Here is a 26,447-nt window from a genome sequence, read left to right as displayed (position 1 = left end):
GCATCCTCATGCACAGTGGTTTCAGAAGTAATAACCTGCACCCATAGGAAGCTCCTTATCTATGCACGGGGTCACTACAAGTCAAAGTCGACTCCATGGCACTGAGTTTGGTTTTTTTGCGTTTGTTTTTGTGTCAATTATTATCACCTCTAGTCACAGGCACATCTCACATCCAAAGTTACTCAGGTCAGAACTTTTTTCTCCCAGCCCCTTTCAGTGAAGTTGTCTCACACATCTTAATACAATTAGATTCTTCTGTCATAATCTACGTTCCATCCTGGGATCTCCAAATTCTTAAATATTGTTTTTGAATGCTTGTACACATAAGGTTCTCTCTGTTGTGAAGTATTATGGGTTCTGAGAAGTACGCAGTAGTTTTAATGTTTGCCATCCATTACGTATATCTTAGAAACAATTTAATCATTCATTCTTCAGGCAGATACATACATTTCCAAACTCTGCCTTAATTCTGCTAAAAAAAAAAAAAAGATACAGAGTCTAAATGATTACAGGTTTATCTCCATGTACATACTTACCCCACAATCCGAGAAGACTCCTTTCAGAGAAAACAGAACATTCAGATTGCTAACAGTTGCCTGCTCACAATTAGACTTCAAAAGAAAAATGTTAAGGTTATTTAAGAAACAGATTTCAAAGTTTTATGTTCTAACTTAAGTTTTGACAGTGTGACCTACGAGGTGTTACTCCTCCTCCCACCCCCCGGAAAAAAAAAAACCTGGAATTTTTTTCAAAGCTATGTATTTAAATTTTCTTTAAAAAACAATCTTATCACCTTCAAAGTAATTTTTATTACACTTAATACATTTGTCAAATCTGCAATCACATCCTTGGAAACATTTTACAAACATATCTATTTGGATAGCTAACACACCACCTACCTCATTGTTTTCTTCACCTCTTCTAAATTGTCAAATAGCTGTGCTGTCATGTCCCTCATCATTTGTGGAAACAAAAAGAAGTTATACGGAGAGCGGTCAGGGGAGTAAGGTGCGTGGGGCAAGAGAGGCTTGCTGGTTTTTGCCAAAAATTGGTGCACTAAGGTGGCTGCATGAGCAGGTGCACTGTCATGGTGGCAAAACCAGTCCCTTGCCTGCCACAAATGAGGCCTTTTTTGCTACACACTGTTATGCTATCTTTTCAGAACCTCTAAATAGAAAGATTAGCAGTCTGACCTGGTGGAATGAACTCCAAATGCACTACAAGTTAACATTTTTGTCCGTTTGGGAAGTTAATGAATACCCAAACGAGGTTTGTATCTGCGTTAGACAGGGTTCTCTAGAGAGACAAAACCGGATTGCAGATAATTTTATATATATATATAGATAGATAGATAGATAGATAGATAGATAGATAGATAGATAGATAGATAGATCGATATATAATATAAGAAATGAACAGTTAAATTATATAGCAGTACAGATGGCTCAGTGCAACTCACTCCTGTGAGACAGTTGTGAGACACTGGCAGTCCTTCAAGTCTTGAGGGCCGCCGGGTAGTCCTCTGTAGAGCAATTTATGTTATCCTGGCACAGGCAGCAAACAACAAGGCAGGTCATCAATCGTCAGCCAGGTTACCAACTGTCAGTCTAGTCCCCAACTCCAGAGATGTACATCCCAATTCTCTGGCAAGGAAGGTCTTAAAGGGACCTCAAATTACAGTGACACAGTCCATAGGTTAGGTGTCCCACAGGTAGTGTAGCTGGCAAATTGAGGCACAGAACAAGCAAGGCAGCTGCACACTGGTCTGTTGATCAAAGAGCGAGAGACAAGAAAGGCGAGGCTCACTGAGACATTTATCTCTCCGCCCTTCAATTAATCTCACATGTGTTTATCGGCCAGGCTGGCACAATAAACTATCTCATCATCAATCAACATTTCACCTATTTTGAAATGGGAAAACCACTCATACACTCATACGCTGTCCTTACAAGCTGTGTTCAACATCTCAACAACTCAACAGTTTCTGTGGCATTTTTCCAAAGCAGGAAACAAAATTTCACAGCTGCACCCTGTTCTCTTAAATTGGTCATCACAAAAAAACTGCTGGAGCAAAACTACTTTCACCAAAAAAAGTTCACTGTAACCACAGAGAACCTTCCCAGGCAATGTCTCTGGGTGCACTGACTCAGAGCAAGTTGTTCGATGCTCACCTAGTGTACTATGAAAGCTCTGCCCCAGTGGAGCTTTTTTCCAGTTTGGGGGCACCCCCTCATAAGTATCTGTCATTGAGAAATTAATGAAGGGGTCAAATAATTACATTGTACTGCTTTCACTTTTAAGTTTCCTTATATTAATGATTGTACAACTCTTCTTGCTATGATTGAACTACTGAATTGTGTGATATGTGGATTAAAATCCAGTAACGATTTAAAAAATTTTAAAAATACGTTAGTATCGTGGGTTATACACCAAGCTGCTAACTACAAGGTCAATAGTTCAAACCCATCAGTCACTCCAAGTTAGACAGATGAAGTAGTCAGTTCCTATAAAGATTTAAGTCCCCCAAAAACAAGAAAGGTAGTCTGTCTATGTCCTATAGGGTCACTATGAGTCCAAACCAATTCGATGGCAGTGAGTATGAATATATATAAAAACTGAGAAGATGTGAAGTTACTTACTCAGCTCAGTCTTATTGAAAGGATAATTAAGCCAACTCAATCTGGACTCCCAAATAGTATCTGTAATCAGTCATGGTGCAGTTTACTATAATAAGAAACAGTATTTGATACTAATATTTAGAGAACTAAGCTAAAGTAGAGGATTATAAATAAGATAGAAGAGCATATAAATTCTAGTCCCTGGAGGCCTGCCTCAATCCAAATAAAGTATCTCTGAATATGCCTGGAATTCATTCATCGGAATCAAGATTCCAGACTACACTAGGCAAGGTTCTTCTAGTCCCTAAAGACTATTTATTCATCACGAATTCAGAATTGGTGTGTAAAAAAGCAAAGCCCTCTTTGCTTCAGTTTGCTGTTCTATAAAGATTGGAACTCATTTTTAGTGGTCAGTGAAATTGGTAACCCAATCCTATTTGGCATATTTTTCCTGGGGTAGTTAAATTACATATCCAAAGAAAGGATTAAGAAAAGGGGTCTGACAGAGATAAATGTTATGTCTAAAATATAACAAGTGGGTGTCTCCTGTCTACGTGATGACCTGGCAGCACTGCGGGGCTCTGTGGTTGGGTCATCCCCGCAGCAGTCATGCAACATTTCCCTCCAAGGGGGCAGTCTCTGAGTCTGCCCTATGAGACTTGGCCCTCCTCTAGAAAGACCCAAAAGCTGCAAGGAAAGAAAGACACAGGGCATTCAGTGACACAGGACCGAAGTTGATATTCAGGGAGTGGAAGCTATTAGCATTGCAAAGAGGATACTGTACAGAGACATGGTGTTCACGGATTACAGCAACTGCCTGAGATTCCATATGGCAAACCCAAACCCATCACTCAGCAGGAACAAAGGAAAAGAGCCCTGGAGAGAGGGAAGAGATAATCCACTGGGCCTCTGTGGAGAAAAATGAATTTATCTTCCAAAGATCTACTCTGTAGCTTGATTAGGATTATCTTAGAGCTTTCTTCATGTCAAGCGAGGGAACAAGGCTGAGTTACCATATTTTATTCATTGTTAAATGAGTACTATTTGAATCCCTTGGTACAACTGAAAAACAAGAGTAGCAGGCTCTGTCCTCAAGCACGTGTACTGGCATAATTCACTTTGCAGACTGTGTGGTATATTTTAAAAATTGAAGGCTTATGTCTACCTCATGTCGAACAAGTCTAATGGTGATTTTTCCAACAGTATGTGCTCACTCCAAGTATCTGTGTCACTCGGGCAAATTCTTACAATGTTTCAAACTTTTTTCATAAGACTAGATACACTAGATAAACTACAGAATAATATAAGCATAGCTTTTATATGTACTAGGAAAGCAAAATGGCGTGTGGCTTGTTTTACTGTGATATTCATGGAGGCGATAAGGCCTACTAGATAGAGACTGGTAGCACCCCTCAGACTATGGCCCTTCACTCTTGTGCCTCAATTTTCAGCCAGACAATAGAAAGGTCTATCGGGGAACAGTAACACTAGTGGGGTACACACATCTTAGAAAAATAAACCACTTAGATAAATAAGGAAGCATTCATGCAAAGATAGTTTAAATGTGTTAAGAAAGGGGGAGGAATGGAAACAAGAAACACAAGGAGGAAGTAAAGTGTGTATAAAGTGTTCAGTGGAAAATTTATCTGTAAACATTCATCCAATTAATAAGAACAGGAACGAGACGGAGGAAAGAGAGAGAAAATAATGATACCTTGGCCTAAAAAAAAAAAAAAGTTTTATAAAAAATTTTATACAAAAGCTGAAAATTTTTCAGTAAACGTTTCCAATTTTTACATCAAGCTATTATAAACATAAGTTTAAAACAAAATAAATCTTAATTTTTCCCCTCATTTTTCAAAGTATTTCTGTGACTTTAAATTGTTCAGAAGCTTTACATAGCTAGGTAGATAGTAAGGAGAAGCATCACGTGATCAATGGCTGTCAACTAAGGTCATCAAGAGAGGTGAGAGAAGGCCATTTCTGGCATCAAACACATAACCAAAATTGGTAGTAGGATGAGACTAGCAACAATGGTGACATAAAAAGAAATTGTAATCAAAGTCATGGAGTTGTCAATGTGGCAACTCAACTGTATTGGTGACTGCTTTGGTGTATGTACTCGTGTATAAACCAAGTTTTTCAGCACATTTTAAATGCAGTTTTTGTGGTAAAATTAGATGCCTCGGTTGACATTCAGGTCGGCTTATACTCAAGTATATACGGTATTTTCACAATTTTAAAAGGAGAGTAGAGATTACATGACACTGAAAATTAAACCATGTGGAAAATTCTTCGGCTACTTCATTATTTTATTTTGGGACCACCCACCTCCCAAAAAGGTGTGCACATGTTAAGGAGTAGCCTGTTACCTTTTGGCTTTTGTAGCTAATTTACCTTAAAAATCTATAGTCACCTAAAGGATTAAACAATAAAGCTGCTAAATTCAACTAGCTGTGTAATATATTTCACATGGGCTTTTATCAGCATCATGTTTAAAATCAGTGTTAGTATGAATTATGTTTTCTGGAATATAAGTTTTGAATGGAGTGAAGGGCAAAAAAAATAGGATTCCTTTTAATTAGTGGAATTAAATGCAAAGAAATATATTCAGTTTTGAAATGTCAAAAATTCGTAAGCTAGTAAAGGAGAAAAGTACTTTATAAACAGTGAGAATAGACACTTGTCATCTTATGGTATTACACTCCAAAACATGTAATATCTGTTTAAGTAAAGAAATAATAAATTTCTCAAAATCTTTCTTTTTCCCAAAAAAATCTTTAAAAGTTTATCTGAAATGAACAACTCAATCTGAACCCAATGTCCTATACCAAAGAAATGCAGAAATTTTAGTTTCAATAAATCTAGACTGATGGGATAATGTTCACTCTGCAAGATATAATTACATACAAAGGTTACTAATTACAACATTTACAATTGAGTCATAAAAACTAAGTGAATCAGACCTAGAACATAAATCATTTCATGATGCTTCAAGTTACTTAGTCCTATTTCTAATGAAAAGAAATCATTAATATACTTTTTCCTCCTAATGTCATAGAATTGATTCCAGCTACGGGCAACTCAGTGTATACCAGAGTAGAACTATGCTCCAAAGGACTTCCAAGGGCTGATTTGTCGGCATATTACCAAGCCTTTTTCCCAAGACACTTCTGTGGCTAGCTGAACCTACAACCTTTCAGTTAGTAGGTGAGTGTTGTTAACTGGGTGTACCCTACTCCATTAAAATTAATAATACACAACTATCATGCCCTAAAAAGCCCTAGTGGCATATACTGCTGGGTCAGCAGTTCAACATCACTTTCATGCGACAGGAGAAAGGGCTTTCTACTACCATAAAGTGTTAACAGCTCCAGAAACTCACAGGGGCAGTTCTACTCTGCAGTGCAGGGTCGATATGAGCCAGCACTGACTCGATGGCAGTGAGCTTGATATTTTATCATGCCCGAGTGATGCAACAGTAAGGCTCTAGACTGCTAACCAAAAGGTTGAAAGGTGCGAATCTATCCGCACAAGCACTCTGCTAGAGAAAGACCACATAAAGATTATAGCCAATAAAATAAAATCCTAAAGGGGAGTTCTACCATGTCACATGGGGTTGCTATGAGTTGAAATTGAATGAATGGTACCCAACATCACCATGCACAACAATCATAAATAAGTAAAACCAATGTGAAAAGATATTATTTCAGTGTTAAAACTAGAACTTGTATTCCTGGTCATTTGGTGACAAAATAGTCAGAAAAGAGTTTTTACAAAATATATAGATCCAACAATTAACCCTTTTACTTGATATACACATATACACAACAATATCCATATACAGGAAGACCTGCAAAATTTGGAACTGCTAGAGAGTAATCAATTTTTATTTATGGTGATGGGAAAGGTTGCACACTGAATATGGAATGTGGGGAAATGTGCACGGCTCAATCAAGATAACTGATGCTATTAGGCTACACACAAATAAACACAAAAAGGGTAAATAGCTTTTGGTCAATGCTATTATATTTAATTTTTCCACAACAACCAAATTATGTGTGATGCACATGTATGAATATACATGTACTAAAACAACTAAGGATCACTTAAACAGATAGTTCTTAGAAATAACCAATCACCAAGATCCTCTACCAAAGATTCAGGGAAGAGCTGATACCAATATCATTCATACTATTCCAAAGTATAGAAAAGGAAATTTGGAAATACTCCAAATTTTATTTTTAAAACCTGGATACCAAAACCAAGTAAAGATATCCATTAAAAATATATATCTAAACAATAACCCCCCATAAACAAAATCTCAACATAATCCTAATAGAATACAGCAATATATCAAACAAATAATACATTATGACCAAGTGAAGTTCATACTAGGCATTCAAGAGTTCATTAGTATTAGAAAACAATCAACATAATTCTCCATATAAGTAACACAAAAGAAAAGAAGCACGTAGTCTTGTCAATCAATACAGAAAAAGCATTTGCAGGGGCTTATGTGGAGAGCAAATGTTTTGAGAACGATGAGGGTAACAAATGTACAAATGTGCTTTGCACAATTGATGTATGTATGGATTGTGATAAGAGTTGCATGAGCCCCCAATAAAATGATTTTTTTTAAAAAGGCATTTGACAAACTCTACTACTCACTCTTGATAAAAATCCTCAACAAAATAGGAATACAAAGGAAATTCTTCAACATACTTAGGAGTTTATACACAAAGCCAACATACAATAGTTCTGACAGGGAAACTAAGATCGTTTCCCTTGAGAGTGGGCCCAGACTAGGGTCCCCGTCTCATCTTTCCTATCCAATACTGTATTGGGAGTTTGGCAAACTAGAATTACAACTGTTCAGAGTATATGAGCCTACTACACAAACAAAACACCAAAGCTTATCAAGAAAATTATTGGATTTAATTGAAAGATTCGGCAAAGTGGCAGTATACAAGATCAAGCAAAGACCAGTCAGATTATTTTATGCTAACAAAGAGCTATGAAGATGGAAATCTGGAAAACACTAATATTTATAGTAACCACCCAAAAGATGAAATACTTAGAAATAAATCTAATGAAAGACCTATACAAATCCTATACAAAATGTTACAAGAAATCAGATGAGACCTACATAATTTCCTATAATTTCTGAAGACCCAATCACAATGGAATATATACAAGGGTTGACAAGATCCCTACATGCAAGCAAATCAGTCCTGTTCTTTCTTCTAAGGAAAGGATATGCCAGTCCAAAAGGAAGGAATTTGTTTAATAGAATAAAATTAAGTTATTAAAAAAACTGAGCTAACTCTATAAAGTGATTTAGTTGATACCTCCCCCTTTTAAGTTAAGCAATGTCAAACTTGAAGATCTCATAATTTTAGAGGAAATTGAGGTTCAAGTAAGTGAAGCAAAACTAGCTCCATTACATATATCTTGATAAATGTTATTGAAAACAAGAGACTACAAATACTAATTTCATTTTAAATAATGTTAATCATTTCATATTGATTTAAAATTCACAAAAGACCATGGCAAGGTTTAAATTTGCTTAAAATCCGTTTTTCCCTTACAAGGAAAACTAATAGAACTGTTGGAGAAATTACTCTAAAGGCAGTCATTCATTCATTCATTCACTCAAAAAATATTTATTTAATACCTAATGGCACACACTACTCAATGAGCCTACTGGGATATACCACTGCCTAAAATGTTTTTAAGATATATTAATTATATGTATATGATTGATTTTTAGCAAACACAAACCTTTGGACCGCCTTATATTTATATCTGAAACTGCTTGTCCTCAATATTACTAAAACTACTAAAGTCATTACAGAACAGATAAGGAACTCTATTATAAGCAACTACATAATTAGAAATTGCCTCAATTTACTATTAAGAGCTGCTATCTCTAACTATGGTTCATTTCTGGAAAAAGTTTTATACACACACTTTCCTGTTCCTTATTCTGTATTCTATACTGCCAGTCACTATTAAAAATATTTTTTCCAAGCGAATAGAAGTAAAATTTAAAGAGAGGAATAAAAATCTTCCTTCAGTCTAGGCTAAATAGACTGGTTACACAAAGAACTCCATCCATCCAAAAGCACACAGAGGTCTGTGCTAGTTCCCAGGGCTCAAACAATGCCAGTTATTCAACAGCTTTCCCTTTACATAAGCTGATGTGAGGGTACTCTGTCAGCGCTTTTCAACCTCATAACCTAAGATGAGTCTGCAATTCTGACGAAGTCTACATTTTTCCTCAGCATTTTTTTCATGTATCTTCTCTGGAAAAGCAAACTTATTAACTTAAGAGAACCTGAAAATCTCTTCTGTTTGATAAGTACTGAATGAAGCACTAAACTACTTTTCTGTAAACCATGATACAAATTAAGGATCAACAGCACTGTTATGATTACTTAATGGAAAATATTTTTAAATGAGTTTAAAATAAAATTTAAAGACATGAAAAAATAATAATAATTTATAAATTATCAAGGGTTCGTGAGGGAGGTGGGCGGGGAGGGAGGCGGGAAATGAGGAGCTGAGATCAAGGGCTCAAGTAGAAAGAAAATGTTTTGAGATTGATGATGGCAACAAATGTACAAATGTGCTTGACACCATGGATCTTATGTATGGATTGTGATAAGAGATGAATGAGCCCCCAGTAAAATGATTTTTAAAAGAAAAATAAAATACAATTTTAAATAAATTTCAATATAACCAAATATATACCATTTAGTTTTATTAGAACTAAATGTCCTTAAATAACCATATAACACAAAATAACATTCCAAAAGTTAAAAGAAACTTAAAGAGAAGAACTAAAAGGGGGGGGTGGGAATAATTATACATAGGGAACTCAAGCAACACAATAATCACAGTGATATGGATTTAGCCTACATTGGCACAATATTCCTCTCTCAACAATGTTTTTAAAAAGTTAGTACCAGGAGTCAATCAATGGCAATATTAACCAAAGATCTTCAAGCTCCATGAAGATGATTGATAAGACTCTCTACCATAAGAAGAGATCTCTAACGGGAGTAAAAAGCAGATTAACAAACAGATCCAGTGGGTTTGGGGCTCACACTAAATTCTAGTTCCAATTTAAGAACAATTAGTTCTTACATCATGGCCCTGCTCCATGCTCACCCTTAGGGAGGAAACACCGAAGACATGCATGCTATAGCAAAATATGGTGAAGAAAAAAGATGGTGCTCAACTATCAGATAAAATACTACCTAGGATCTTAAAAGCTTGTTTCCAAACAAGCAACCATCTAAGTGAGATGTCAACCAAGTCCACATAGAAGAAGCATGCAAACATCAGTGACCAAAGGACTGTTGATCCGAAGTTGAAGGTGGGAATAGTATCAGAGCCTAAATTGTGCAATCTGGTTTGCAGAGGGTTATGGATGACAGTGGGAACCCAAAATACATTTGTGAAATCTACACAGTATATATGCCTCCAGTGATTTCCCTCTATCCATAATAGGGGGATGGAGGAAACCGGTTACCAAACATAGTGCATTGGAGAGAGGACTATAGATGAAAATGATAAACCTGACTCGAATGGTTAAAGCCTAGCCAGTTGATTCCTCCTCTGGTACATGTTGGGCCTTAACTGTGGTTCAATATTTGGGGGGGGGTTCATATTGGGGTTTAGCTCTGATGTATTTTGTCATTGGGGGCAACCCTCATGAATTTAAGTTATATGTGTTTCTGTTTTTCCACACATGAAACCCAGGATTGGTGACCCTATGGAGACAGTAGATAGAATAAGAGTCCCTGGGGGGTACAGTGGGGAAGGGGAAGGGGACCGGAGAGCTGATGTCAAGAGTTCAAGGGGATGGAGAATGTTTTGAAACTATGGTAGCAATTGTACAATACTGCTTGATATGATTATCTGAGTAATGTAGTAAGTAATGCTCTATCTGCATTAGCCCCCAATAAAATAGTTTTGGGAAAAAATAACCACAGATTTCAAAAATAATTAAAGATATTTCATTGTATGCTTGATCAAACTCTTAGGCTTGAGGGAAAATACAATTATTCTTCATTTAGAGCACCCATAGAAACTAAGTATCACAACCTTGTATCTTCAAAGCACACAATTGATACCGTATTGCTTGCTTTGCTGAAAGTGAGGACTGGAAGCACCTGCTATGAAGATCAAGGAGTACAGCCTTTAGTGTGGATTGGGCTCAATACAAAAAAAACCAAAATCCTCACAACTGGACCAATAGGTAACATCATGATAAATGGAGAAATGGTTGGAGTTGTCAGGAATTTTTTGATGCTTGGATAAACAACCAATGCCTGTGGAAGCAGCAATTAAGAGACAGAAAGACATGTTGCCTTAGGTAAGTCTACTGCACAGGACACCTCTTTAGAGTACTGAAAAGCAAATATGTTACTTTGATGACTAAGGTGCACCTGATCCAAGCCATGATATTTTCAACTGCCTCATATGCATGTGCAAGCTGGACACTGAATAAGACTGAAGAATTGATGTATTTGAATTGTGTGGTGTTGGAGAATAATGAGATATTAAAAGGAAAAACTGATCTGACTTGGAGGAAATATGGTCAGAGTGTTCCTTAGAGGCTAGAATAGCAACATTTCATCTTACAGACTTTGGACATAGTGTCAGGTGAGGACATATACCTGGAGAAGGACACAGTGCTTGGTAAAGTGGAGCAGCAGACAAAACAAGAAGGCTCACAATGAGATGGACTGATACCACAGCTGCAATGGGCTCAGGAAGAGGAGCAATTTTAAGGATGGCCCAAGACCATGTAGTGTTCATTCTCTGTGCATAGGGTAGCGATGGGTTGGAACTAATTGGACTATACCTAACAACAACACTTTGAGTAATATCTTTCATCACTTGAGTCTGTCTGTGACATAATCTGACCTTCAATATTGGGAAGTAACATAGATACATAATCCACCAAAACACTAATGTACTTGTTAAAATACTTTTTTATTTTCTTTTAGTAGTTTTAGGTTTATAGAAAAACCATGCAGGAACTTCAGAGTTCCCACATATACCATTTTCTCCCCTGAAGTTTCTCCCTTTATCCACCCCTTGCATTCTAGTAAAATATTTATTTTAACTGATAAAGCAATGTTGATTCTTTACTATCACTGAAGTTCATACTTTATATCAGGATTCACTCTTCATATTGCTATGTTGTACATGTCATCCATGTCAGGTGTCCACCAATAAAGAATCATACATAGTGTCACTATCCAAAGCATGTCCTACGGAGGGTAAGGGGTAGGTGTGGGGGGGGGGGAGAAAGGGGGAACTTATCATAATTATCAACATATAACCCCCTCCCAGGAGGACGGACAATAGAAAAGTAGGTGCAGGGAGACAGGGGTTATATAAAACATGAAAAAAAATAATTTGTAAATTATCAAGGGTTCATGAGGGAGGGAGGGTGGAGGGGGAATGAGCTGATACCAAGGGCTCAAGAGGAAAGAAAGTGTTTAGAAACTGTGATGGCAACATATGTACACAGGTGCTTGACACAATGGATGGATAGATGGATTATGATAAGAGCTGTAAGAGCCCCCAATACTCAATAAAATGATTAAAAGGAAAAAAAAGTACACATAAAGAACAAAAAGAGCCCTATGTTCTTTCTACCTATTATCTCTTCCCTTCTCCCAGAGCCCTGGCAGCCACCGATACTTTTATCAACTATGTAAGCACAGTATTTGCTACTTCAACCATTTTTACATATATAATTCACTGACATCAATTATGTTCACCATTGTATAACTATCACCACTATATATTTCCAAATTTTACATCACCAGTAACAGAAAGCCTTAAGAAGTAATTTCCATTCCCCATTCCACTTACCCCTGGAAAGCAGTAATAAAATTCAGTCTCTAAGCATCTCAAAAACTCAAACTCACTGCCATTGAGTTGATGTCGACTCACAGCGACTCTGTAGCAGAGTGGAGCTGTCTCTATGAGTTTCTGAGACTGTAAATCTTTACAAGAGTAGAAAACCTAGTCTTTTTTCTGCAGAGCAGCTGGTGGTTTCAAACTGTTGATTCAAACATCGCCAGGGCTCCAATTCGATGCATCTACCTATCCTAAATATTTTCATATAAGTAGAATCATATATTTGTTGTTTCTGGTTTATTTTATTTGGCACTTTTACAAAGTTAACATGTTACAGCACAGATCAGAATTCATTCATTTTTGTGGATGAATAATATTCCATTGAACAATATAAAATGTATACATAGTAGATAATATTAAAATAACCACTGCTATCAAGTCAACGCTGACTCACAGAGACCCTGTAAGACCGAAGAGAACTGCCCCTTTCAGTTTCTGAGACTTCTGGTGGGTTAGAATTGCAGGCCTTCCAGTTAGCAGCTCAATCTGTAACCCACTAGGCCACCAGGGATCCTTGTATATAACAGACTACACACACACACATACACACACACACTCACATAGGAGTAAAATATAAGTAACACTAAATTTACCATTCTAGGTATGTTTAAGAGTACAATTCCGTAACATGAATTCTATTCACCACATTGTATATCACCACTACCTATTCCCCAAAAGTGTTCCTCTTTCCAAACAGAAACTCAACACCTTTTAAGCAACAACTCCTCATTCCTTCTTCTACCCAGTCCCTGGCAACCACTAATAAACTTTGTCTCTATGCATATGTGTAATCTAGGTATTTCATGTAAGCAAAATCATATATTTGCCCTTTCGTGCCTGAACTATTTCATTCAGCATGTTTTTAAGGTTCATCATGTAGCATATATGAAAAGTTCAGTTCTCTTTATGACTGGAAAATATTCCATTGGATATACCTAAGGCAGTTTGCTTATCCATTCATTGGTGATGAACACCTGGCCATTACTACCTTTTGTCTACTGGGGAAAATGCTGCAATAAAAATTAGTGTATGCTTATCTGCGTGAGTCTGCTTTCAAGTCGTTTGGTTATGTATACCGGGAAGTGAGACTGCAAGGTTATATGGTAAGTCTACAGTCAACTTTTTGAGAAACCACCCAACTGTTTTTCATAGCAGACGAACCACTTACAATTGCACCACCTCTGAATGAGGGTTCTGCTAATGTATTTTTTAATCATATGGTAGACAACCAGAAATAAAGCTCATCAGTTGGAGAAGATAATTAAGAATTATTAATCTACTCATAAAATTACTAGATCCTAAGTAGTCAAGAGTTACATATAAACTCAGTTCCTCTGAATATGTACTATATGTAATGGCAGCAGAATCATTATCCCATATAAAAATGGATATGTCCATCTACAGTCCTTAAAGACTTGTGGACCTAATTCCTTTCACATGCCTTGCCCTGTCCACACATACACTGCCGTCAAGTTGGTGACAACCTACAGGAACCATATGTACAACAAAACAGCACTGCCCAGTCCAGTACAAAATAAAGGTAAGCGCCGATCGCAGAACAGACCATCAAGAGCTCACATGCAAATTCAAGATGAAGCTGAAGGAAATTAAAATGAGTCCTAGGGAGTCAAAGTATGATACTGAGTATATCCCTGAATTTATATATATATATATATATATATATATATATATATATATATATATATATATATATATATATGAGGTGCCCCCCCAAAAAACCAGAATACACCCCCCCTTCACAAAGCGATGTATTTCACTTTTACCAAACAACCTTATCACCTTCAGAGTACTCTCCGTTACACTTAATGCATGTGTCAAATCTGCGATTCCATTCTTGGAAACATTTTACAACTTTATGTTTGAATGGCTGACAGCAGCACCTCCCTCATTTTTTTCTTCACCTCTTCTATATCCTCAAATCACTGTCCTTTCATGTCCCAAGGCATTGACAGAAACATGGAGCAAGGTCAGGTGAGTAAGGTGCTTGGGGTAAAAAAGGCATGCTGTTTTTTACCCAAAACTGGCACACTGAGATAGCTGTGTGAGTGGGTGCATTGTCATGGTGGCAAAACCAGTTCCGTGTGCCACAATCAGGCCTATTTTGTTGCACACTGTTACACTCTTTTCAGAACCTCTAAATCAGCGGTTCTCAACCTAGGGGTGGCACACCCTTTTACAGGGGTCGCCCAATTCATAACAGTAGAAAAATTACAGTTATGAAATAGCAACAAAAATAATTTTATGGTTGGGGGGTCACCACAACATAAGGAACTGTATTAGTGGGTCTGAGCATTAGGAAGGTTGAGAACCACTGCTCTAAATAGAAAGCTTGATTAACAGTCTGACCTAGAGGAACAAACTCCCAAATGCACTATGCCCCTCACAGCTAAATAACAAATGAGCATCAGTTTGGGGGCAGTACCCTCTCGTGTATATATACTCTATGTATAAATATAGACTGTGTATGTGTGTGCATGTATACAGTCCGTGAAGCAGATTAACATGTTTTGAAGACGAAACTGTTGTTTCTCCTGTTTACTATCCTTAAATAGTAAATCCTTAGAGATTTCTATTCCCTCCCCAACAAGAAGAGGACAAAATACAGAATTTGACTGTAATGACTAATGGTATGTGGGTAAAGGAGCTACACTTTGTACTACAAACCTCAAGGATGGCAGAGAAAGATGAAGCATTCTACTACTCCCAAAAAGAGTTACTTACAGTCTCAGACATCCACTGGGGTACTTCTATCCAGGCCTGCAGGGTCACTATGAGTCAGAATCAGCTCAATAGCAGTAAGTTTAGCTGTTTTGCATGTTTGGGGTTTTTTTTGTTTTGTTTTGTTTTTGAGTTTTAGTATACTTTCAACTATCACCTACATTTATTATTTTTTAAAAACTTATCTTCCCAATAGAGTATTCCCTAATGACAAGTGAAAGCACCAAAAATGCCACAGAGCTACTGTAACCTCGACAATGTTCCAACACGAACCCTTGGAGACTTAACTCTGTTGGCAAGATATGAACTCCATTTTTCAAAAATATCTTGTAAGTTCTCAACAATCAAACTCTTCATCAATGGAGTTTATTATACATCAGACACCTGAGTCTTCCGCCTCAGCACACCCAATCATTTTGCTACCACCAGTAAACTATTCTGTGATACATAAGAGAACCCCTTAGCATACCACATACCTTTTAAGCCTCATCTAGAAAAAATGTATTTCTGTTTTTCAGGATGTCTCCCCCTCAAATGCCACAACATTATAGTCGGTGATGTTATTCATGTTCCTCAAATACATTCTCCAACCTTTGTCCCTATATGAGGCCTGATTATCAAACTAAACAAGCATAAATCTTTTTTTTTTCATTTTGGTCAACTAATGCTTTATTATATAAGATATTGTCTTCTATAAACTGAGTTATAAATGCAAACAAAATATTTAAAAAGTTATAGGTTAGTTATCTCTAGATTTAACCAACTACTAATAGCTAGCTCACTTCAGGCTCATGTTTAGATAGTTACATATACTTAGCCATGGCAATCTCTGTAATGACAATTTATTCAACACCAAAATAGGTAGAATGGTATATAGTAAGACTAAGACACAGTAACAGAGAAGCCATGTAGGAACACAAAATTCACATATTATAATGAGATTTACTCAAAACTGTAACTTTCCCTTCCCATTAGAAAGTACACTGATATTATAAAACATGCTTAACAAGAAAGAAGGCACTAACAACTTAATTTTTTGTCAACAATCCACACTGACACTAAATAACACTTCAGTGCTCAATATAAAACATAGGTAAGTTTTAGGACAGGGAATCTATTCTGTTTGATACTGTAATGGTGAATGCATATTATTACATATTTGTCAAAACCAGTAGGAATGTACAACACAAACAGTAAACCCTAATGTGAACTATGAACTTAATATTACTATTATCAACACTGGTTCAATTGTAACAAACGTACCATAGAAATGTGAAATGCTAAAAGGAGCAACAATGTGGGAAAGGTTAAGCAGGAACTCTGTACTTTCTTGATAATTTTCTGTAACTTTTCTAAACTACTCTAAAAAATACGTCTATTAAAAAACTACATGTGACAACAAAAATATTATGTATAAATGAGTTTTAAGAACAGATTTCTTTTTTGGATCTTTCGACCTATCAAATACTATTCTTATAAACCTTCATTTCTTCCTCTTTGCCTTGCAATTATCCCTTAATGATAACAAAAAGTGAAGGAATACAAAGAACGATAGGTATGATTATTCCACAAATACTATTAGAAATACCAAACTATTTACCTTACTCTAAGAACATAATATAACTTCCCTTGTTCAAGTCTACTTGGCAAACGAGTACTAAGAGTCTAAAATTCCTCTTTTTCGTCTTTCATGTCTTGTGGGGGAAGGATAATTCCATGGTGAGCAGCTAGGAAAAGAAATGCAACAACCTTTACACATGACACAAAACTTACCCACTTGAAGGATCTAAGGCAATAGCTCTGGGTTGATCCAACTCTTGCCAGAATAATACTTTTCGCAAAGATCCATCTAAATTAGAAACTTCAATCCGATTACTTTCAGAATCTGTCCAGTACAATTTTTCTCCAAGCCAATCACATGCTATCCCATCAGGGGATAATAATCCAGAGACAACAACATTTTGTACACTCTCAGTTTTGTTAAACTCTGTTCGTTTAATGGCTTCTTCGCTTACATCACTCCAGTATAACCAGCCATGACCAAACACAAAGTCCACCGCAGCTGCATCCTCCAAGCCTCCAACGACAATCGTAGCATTCTCTCTGCTATTGGTAGTAGCATCAACCAATCGCAAGTCCCGTCTGTTTGCATAAAGCAACAAAGGGGCCGCTAAAAATGGGGGAAAAAAGGAAAAATATGTAAGTAAAATGGAACAAACTGTATTGGGTATTTTTATACATTAGGTTTCAATCAGCTTAGTCAGCAAACACAATAAAAAAATTTTAAAGAATAAATAAATCTACAAACAACCAATTTAAATCTTCTCACACCAAAAAGAGAATTTTTAGAGCATTTTGAAATCAAAGTAACAAGGAAGAATTAACTCCACCAGGGCAGTTTTGTCTTGTTAAAAATGTCTGTCAGATAAAATGGTTAGCCATACAGAATCTTGTTAAATATTGATAAGGATATGGAGCCACTGTAAAACTGGTGGGATGTAAAATGAGGTATCCATTTTGGAAAGAAGATTGGCTATTTTCTTAAAAGATTATATGTCTGCCAAATGTTCCAGCCATTCCACACCAAGGATGTATATTCAAGAACTAAAACCATATCCCAATACAAAAATGTGTACATAATGTTCACAGCAGACTTATTTGTAATAACCAAAACAGAAATTAAACAAATGTCATTCATGGATACATGAATGAAGTATGATATAGCCATACAATGGAATGCTGCTACTTAACAACATATGGAAATGAACTAGTATGCACAAAGTAACATTAATCTCAAAATAATTAAAAGTTGGAGAAAGCCAGACCTTCAAAAGAGTGTACATTGCATTATTCCATTAATATGCAAGCTTAGAAAATGCAAACTACTCTATATTTTAACAGAAAGCAGATCAGTAGTTGCCTGAAGGTAGGAAGAGGGAATAAAGAACAAGAGGGAAGGACATGAAGGGGCATAAAGAAACATTTGTAGATGATGGCTATTATCTTGATTATGATGGTACATGGATTCAGAGGTATATACATGCCAAAACTCTTCATCTAAGCATAATTCATTTTGTATACTAATTGTATCTTAGTAAGACAGACAGTGTGGCAGAAAAACAGTTCTTAATACAACTATTCTGTTGGATGTTATTAAAATCGCCTTTAAATAAGATATAATAATAACCCAAAATATAAAGTTTCTTTTAAAGAAATACACCCACTCCTACTACACTGACAGTTAGGTTCCCAAGACCAGGTTATTTTGCAGAAATCAGCATTATACAAAAATGGAAGATGACTACATCTGAAAATAAAATGGAAATAACCACATCATTATACAACTGCCAAACCACTGAGAATAATGACCCAGTTAAGTTGATAAATATCCTTAACCATTACAGCCAGTATTACTCTGAACATTTGTTACTGCCAGATGTCATTAATAAGCAAAATCATCAAATAGTAATTTGCTACAAGCATAAATGCAGATGTCAAATGAGTCAATAATTTAAGGAATCAATGTAATATTTAATTTTAAGTTAAAGCTGTTAGGCCTTTAAGTAGTATAAATTCCATGGTTTCAAATATAATATACATACACTTCGCACATTTGCCTTGAGGGTGTCAAGTAATGAAAGATCTAGAGCAGGGGCCATTGGCAAACTTTTGAGATGGAAGAGCCAACCCTGTCCCTCACAACAATTGCAAGTTATTTGAGAGCCGTATACTTTTTACAGACAAATGAAATCACCATTATCTGAATGAATATCCTTCAACTCTTTTCGATTTTACTTCAGAGCCACATGTATGTACTGAAAGAGCTGAGTCTAGCTACAGAGCCACTGTTTGCCGGCTCCTGATCTAGAGCACAATTAGCCAATAGAACTTTTCAGTGATGATGAAAATGTTCTCTCCACTGTATAGCACAATAGCTACTAACCCCCTGTGGCTACAGAACATTTGAAATGTGGCTACTGTGAGGAATAAACTAAAATTTGAATTTAATAACAACTGATTTAAATAGACAACTGTAGCTAATAGCTTGTACTTTAGAGAGAACTCTTGAGGCTAGGAAAAAGAACACATATTAGGTAGCAAAAATAAGACCAGAGTTATGATTCAAAATTCAAGATCAGCCCTTCACACATTGATTTAACCAGTCCCATCTTAAATTGACTCTCATAAAAACAAACCAAACTCACTGCCATCAAGTCACTTCTAACTCAGGGCAACCCTAGAAGGGAGTACAGAACTGCCCTTGTGGGTTTCCAAGACTGTGACTCTCTGGAAGTAGAAAGCCTCATCTTCTCCCATGGAGCAACAGGTGGTTTCAGACTGCTAACCTGGTTAAAAGCCCAACGATTTAACCACAATACTACCAGGGCTTCTGATACTCTCATACTATAAGCCAAATAGAAGCATCAAGATAAAAGTCACTATAGGTTAGTGGTTCAAACCCACCAGCCATTCCTTGTGAGAAAGATGAAGCTATTTTCCCCAAGAAGATGTACAGCTTTCATACCATGGATCAAAAGGACCGACTCTACATCTTACTTATCTGAATAGAGGCTAAGGTCCTACAAGTTTGTGAGCAGTCAACTCAAGTACAAATATTAGTCTCTGCCCATCCAGAAAAAAGAAGAGTGACAAAAAAAAGACACAGGAAAACAATTAGTCCAGTGGACTAATGGACCACGTAAACACCAATTTCCATAACAAAAAGCAGTTTCTAATTTAAAAAGGAGAAATGTTTTATAGGTAAAACAACTTCTGGGGTTCAGTGCCCCTGATCCCCTCTGGAACTTGTGTCCTATTGCTCCCTTTCTTTTTCTTTTTAAAATAGTTTTATTGGCATCTAATTGATATATCATACAATTTAATCATTCAATCATATTAAGAAGAGTTGTACAATCATCACCTCAATCAATTCCAGAACATTTTCTTCTCATAGTTATTGTTGTTTGCTCCCTATTTCCCTCTAACTTCCCCTCCCAAATTTCTAGGTAATTATAAATCCAACTACTCTCTCTATCGGTTTACCTATCCTGGATTTCATATACAGAAAATCATACAAAACACAGGAACAACAACAAAAAAAACAATACAGGAGGAAAAATCTCAATATAAAAAAGAAAATATTAAAAACTGAAACAACTTTAAAATGGGTTAAAAGGGAAATCAAATGATAAGGTGTTATATTTCAACCTAACTACATCTGTCATAAACAACATTAAAATGTTCTCTCTCTGGGCAGCAAGGGAAGCAAAGTAACCAAGTTCCTGAGGAATCCTGAAAATAAACTTCTGACTTGGGGGACAGGGCTTGGCACCTCATTAGACTTGGTCAGCAGACGGACCTGGAACTATCTATTGGGTGTCTTTTTGGGGGGTTTTTTTGCTTTGATTTTTGTTTGTTTCTGCTTTTCGTTGGCCCTATAGCTATCTATATAAGATAGGCAGGATGAACAATCCCAAGGAGAAAGCAAGGGACTGGTAGTTCCAGAGGAGCAAGGGAGAGAACGGGGCGGGGAAAGGGAGTGGGGAGTCAACAAACTCAGGGATAAGGGAACAAAAGATCTAAAATTGATGAGGAGGAGAGTGCATAAAGCCTGGTAGGGTTTAATCAAGTGCAATCAATGTATCCAAGAGGAATTACTGAGAGCAGAATGGAGGGTGAACATGACAGTGGGACAGGAGGAAGGTGAAAGGAAACAGAGGAAAGAAATAGGAGGCAGAAGCTATTTACAGAGGCAAAGCTATAGGTGTGTATATATATATTTATTTATTTATAATGAAAGGGATAGAGGCCAATGTACATATATTTATATATTAAGTATTAAGATAGCTTACAGACTTTGAAACTCTACTCAAGGCCTCCCTTAACACAAGAACACTTTGTTCTAATATCCTGGCACTCTTTGATGCTCACCATCCAGACACGATCACTGAAGACAAAATAGGTGCAAAAGCAAATGTGGTAAAGATTGTGGATGTTGCCCGGCTATCAAAAGATGTAACGTCTGGGGTAGTAAAGGCTTGAAGTTATACAAGCAACCACCCAGCAAGGAAGCAAATAATAAGCAGTACACCAGCCTGTGTGATCATGAGGTGTCAACGGAATGAGGTATCAGGTATCAAAACATCAAAAAAAAACAACTATATCGATGCAAACAAGGGAATTTGGAGTGGAGACCTAAAGCCCATCTGTAGACAATTGGATATCCTCCCCCCCCCCCCACCGCCGCCACACCCCCCTCCCACACAAAAGGGTTATTAGGAAGGGATGATTCAACCAAGGTGCAGTACAGCACTGATGAAACACACACCATTTGCTAGTTCCTTAATGCTTCTCCCCCACCTCCCAATTATGACCCAGTTCTACCTTACAAATCTGGCTAGACCAAAGAACACACATTGGTACAGATAAGAGCTCTCAAGGCATGGAATTCAGGATAGGCAAACCCTTCAGAAACGGTAGTGGGAGTAGCAATATCATGAGGTTAGGGGGATAGTCGAGGAGGGAGAAAACAGAAGGGGGAACCCATTACAAGGTGGATATATATAGCCCAGGACAAATAACAGAAATGTGGATGAAGAAAGACGACAGTTTAAGATATGAGATAATAATAGCACTTTATACAATTGATCGAGTATTCTCGAAGGTGGGAGAGTGGGAGAAAAAAAAGAGCTTATACCAAGGATTCAAGCAGAAAATGTTTTGGAAATGATGATGGCAACATAAGTACAAATGTGTTTGATAAAATTGATGTGTGGAATATTATAAGACCTGTAAGAGCCCCCAGTAAAATTATTTCTTTTAAATGTTCTATGTCTGACAACAAAGCTATTCACCTCCCTAGACTGTGGTCAGACGGTAGTCACCAGAAGCTTAATCCATTTGGGAAGCCTGCAAATGGATTTGGACTTTCAGTCATCCATAGCCTTCTCAAAACTGGGTGCTCCCTCCCCTCCCCCAGAAGAATTTATTTCCCAGGACAGCACTGAAGCTGCAGCTCAGGGTGAAGGGCATGTCTAATCAGAGCACACAGAAGCAAATGAAGGAGGAGGAAGAGACAGTGGAGCACATCCTGGCCCACCAGCCTTGACAAAGAGATTCCCGCTCAGAGCAGCCAATCCACAGAAAAGACCATATCCCACCACACTGAGGCAAAACACTAAGGGCGTGGAACAGAACAGCAAGGGGAACAGAGCAACGAAGTCCCCAGGGAACACCAAAAATAGACTTTGGGGTCAGGGCTTGATGCCCCATCAGACTGAACTGGAAAACACTCCTAAAGGCAAAGAGTCCTTGAACTAACTACAAGCTTTTCTTTTTTTTTCCAGCTTTTCTTTCTTATTGTGTTTTGCTTTGGTTTTTGTCATTGGCTTGTTGGTGTTGTTGGTGTTTTGTTCTCTTTTGTTGCTTGGTTTTGCTCTGTCTTGCTTTTGTGCATTTTAATATCTCCACAGGTCTGTCTAAATAAGATGGGCTAGATAAACAATCTGGAGGAGAAAACAATAGGACCAGCGGTTCCGGGCAACATGGGAAAGAGGGAAATGGGGGAAAAGATAGCGGTGTTAGCAAACCCAGGGACAAGGGAACAACAAGTGAGCCAAATCGGGGTGCAGGAGGCCTGGTAGGGTGTGATCAAGGGTAATGTAACCAAGAGAAATTACTGAAACCCAAATGAAGGCTGAGCATGATAGTGGGACAAGAAGAAAGTAAAAGGAAATAAAAGAAAGAGCTAGGAGGCAAAGGGCATTAATAGAGGTCTAAATAAAGGTATGTACATATGCAAATATATTTATACGTTAGGATGTAGAAATGGATATATGTGCATATATGTATAGGTTTAGTATTAAGGCAGCAGAAGGACATTGGGCCTCTACTCAAGTACTCCCTCAATGCAAGAATACTTTGTTCTATTAAACCAGCATTCCATGATGCTCACCTTCCCCACATGATCACTGAAGACAAAGCAGGTGCATAAGCAAATGTGGTGAAGAAAGCTGATGGTGCCCGGCTATCAAAAGAGATAGCGTCTGGGGTCTTAAAGATTTGAAGGTAAACAAGCGACCATCTACCTCAGAAGCAACAAAGCCCACATGGAGGAAGCACACCAGCCTGCATGATCACGAGGTGCCAAAGGGATCAGTTATCAGGCATCAAAGAACAAAAAAATCATATCAGTGTGTGCTCACCTCCCCAACACGACCACTGAAGACAAATGGGTGCAAAGGCAAATGTGGTGAAGAAAGCTGATTGTGGCCCGCTATCAAAAGATATAGCGTCTGGGGTCTTAAAGGCTTGAAGGTAAACAAGCGGCCATCTAGCTGAGAAGCAACAAAGCCCACATGGAAGAAGCACACCAGCCTGTGCGATCACGAGGTGTTGAAGAGATCAGGTATCAGGCATCCTCAGAACAAAAAATTATGTTATTGTAAATGAGGGGGAGCACGGAGTAGAGACCCAAAGCCCATTGGTAGGCTATTGGACATCCCCTTAGGGTGGGTCACAGGAAGGAGATGAGCCAGTCAGGATGTGGTGTAGTACCGATGAAACATACAACTTTCCTCTAGTTCCTAAATGCTTCCTCCCACCACTATCATGATCCCAATTCTATCTTACAAATCTGGCTAGACCAGAGGATGTACACTGGTATAGATAGGAACTGGAAACACAGGGAATCCAGGGCAGATGATCCCTTCAGGACTAGTGGTGAGAATAGCGATACAGGGAGAGTGGAGGGAGGGTGGGGTGGAAAGGGAAAACTGATTACAAGGATCTACATATAACCTCCTCCCTAGGGGACAGACAACAGAAAAGTGGGTGAAGGGAGACATCAGACAGGGCAAGATATGACAAAATAATAATTTATAAATTATCAAGGGTTTGTGAGGGAGAAGGGAGCAGGGAAGGAGGGGAAAATTGAGGAGCTGATGCCAGGGGCTTAAGTGGAGAGCAAATGTTTTGAAAATGATGAGGACAATGAATGTACAAATGTGCTTTACACAATTGATGTATATATGAATGTGGTAAGAGCTTTATGAGCCCCTAATAAAATGATTTTTAAAAAACTGGTGCTCATAATTTAAGCTCTAATACCATCCTTTCTTTAGATTTGGATATTATTTACAATTCTTGGATCACACAGACTAGCATACTTCTTCCATGTGAACTTATTTGATGCCTCACTTAGACAACTGCTTTTTTTAAGACAAGCCTTTTAAGACCCAGACACTATTCTTTCTGATAAACAGACACCATCTAGTTTCTTTGCCCACACTTTGCTATAGCACCTCTATCTTCAGTGATCTTTTCAGGAAGGCAAGCACCAAGTAGGGACATATCTTAAGAACTACCTGTTCTTAGGTTAAAGCTACAATGTAGCATGATTTGCTTCCTATTTCTTGTATTTCCAATGACTTCTACCTTCTGTCTAAAGACATAAGTCCCTATTATCAAAATTATTTTTATCTTAATAACTAATTTTTCTTTAAAGATTATAATTCTCTGAAAACATGTCAGTGCTATCAGATTTCTATTAACTATTACCATCTAATCTAATCTCTTACCCAACACTCAACAACTGAAACTGCTTCCTGAAGTCTTCATAACCAAATCCACCAGCCTTTTTTCCTTACTTTTTTTTTAACCTCTCTATATCACTCAACACAGCTTATATATCCCCTTCCTAGGCAAAATATTCTCCCTACACTACTATCCTATCTACTATTCTTTGTTTATATAGCCATGCTTTGCCTATCTTTTAGTTTCAAATCTTCCTCTCACTTCCTAAATAGGAGTCCCCAAAAGAGAAGATATAGAAGAAATAATCCAAGTTCACAAGGTCAATAAGCACAGGTAATTTCCAATCTCTGCAATCTACAAGTCAACAGTTCAAAACCACCAATTGCTCCTCGGGAGAAGGATGGAGCTTTCTACTTCTATAAACAGTCACACAGTCTTGAAAACTCAAGTGGGCAGTTCTACCCTGTCCTATACAGGGTCATTGAGTCAGCACTGACTTGATAGCAATAAGTTTATTTATTTATTTGGTTTGAGATCTTCACCTTACACTTAAGCTATCCTAACAGTTACTAGTGATCTCAACACCCTCACTTCTCTTTCTTACCTCTAATATTTTTATTACTATCTAGATCAGTGGTTCTCAACCTTCCTAATGCCACCACCCTTTAATAAAGTTCCTCATGTTATGATGACCCCCCACCATAATATTATTTTTGTTGCTATTTCATAACTGTCATTTTGCTACTGTTATGAATCGGGTGAACCCTGTGAAAGAGTCGTTTGATCCCCCAAAGGGTCACGACCCACAGGTTGAGAACCGCTGATATAGATACTACCAAGTGTTTTGATTCCTTGCTGACTAAAATATAAGGGCTCAATACCTCAGCCCTTCCCCATGTTACTTCTACTATCATTCTAAGCGTTTTACAGCCTCTGCATCACACAAACTTGTTTTATATGTACATTGTGAGTGCGGCACACTCTATTACCAAAAGTTTGTCCATCTTACTGCCCACTCCATACCTCCTTGCCCATTCTCCCTAAACACCAATTCCTTCGAAACCAGACTCAAACCTTTTCCACTCCATGAATCTTCCCTATCACCTCATCTCTACTTCCTTAATCCCTTAGTCTGTATCACTTATTAGGCACGGGCATTTTTTAAGTATGATTATGACTTCAAGTAAGACCTCAAACCCTTGGAAAGCGGAGCCATATCTTAATATATCCCCAATGTCTAGCAGCACAGTTCACTAATACACTAATACAGTAAACATGTTTACTAATATTTAAAAGCAATTTTCTATAAGGAATTTGTAGACATATTGTATCTCTCATAAGCCCAAAAGGACTTTACACTTACCAAACAAATGCTCACTGCTCACATGTGCCCACTGACATGTCTTGATCAAACTTTAGTCGGCTTCTCTGCTTCGCACAGCCTCCTAAAGGTTCGCTTGCCCTGAAGCTTAAGTAAGCAGATGCAGGACACCCTCCCCAGAGACTCATTCCAAGTATCAGCTGACCAAGGAGGTTGGGGGTGGGGGAGGCACAGTACTTCCTGCTAAACCACCCAGATGATGCTATCTATTCACTTTCATTCTTTTG

General features: G+C 37.5%; 1 protein-coding gene across 3 annotated transcripts in view; it reads right to left on the bottom strand.

The window, feature by feature from the left end:
* The window catches only part of LRP6 (LDL receptor related protein 6), a 167,233-nt gene that overhangs the window by 114,066 nt on the left and 26,720 nt on the right, over nt 1–26,447 (bottom strand). For all 3 annotated transcript variants that reach the window (XM_075552057.1, XM_075552056.1, XM_075552058.1), the window contains exon 2: nt 17,079–17,475. In XM_075552057.1, the coding sequence (XP_075408172.1) occupies nt 17,079–17,475 (397 nt within the window). The remainder of the gene's footprint in view (nt 1–17,078; nt 17,476–26,447) is intronic.

Source organism: Tenrec ecaudatus, chromosome 6, assembly GCF_050624435.1.
Source record: "Tenrec ecaudatus isolate mTenEca1 chromosome 6, mTenEca1.hap1, whole genome shotgun sequence".
NCBI lineage: Eukaryota > Metazoa > Chordata > Mammalia > Afrosoricida > Tenrecidae > Tenrec > Tenrec ecaudatus.
Note: the sequence above shows the minus strand (reverse complement) of the source record. Positions and strands in the feature narration are given on the sequence as shown.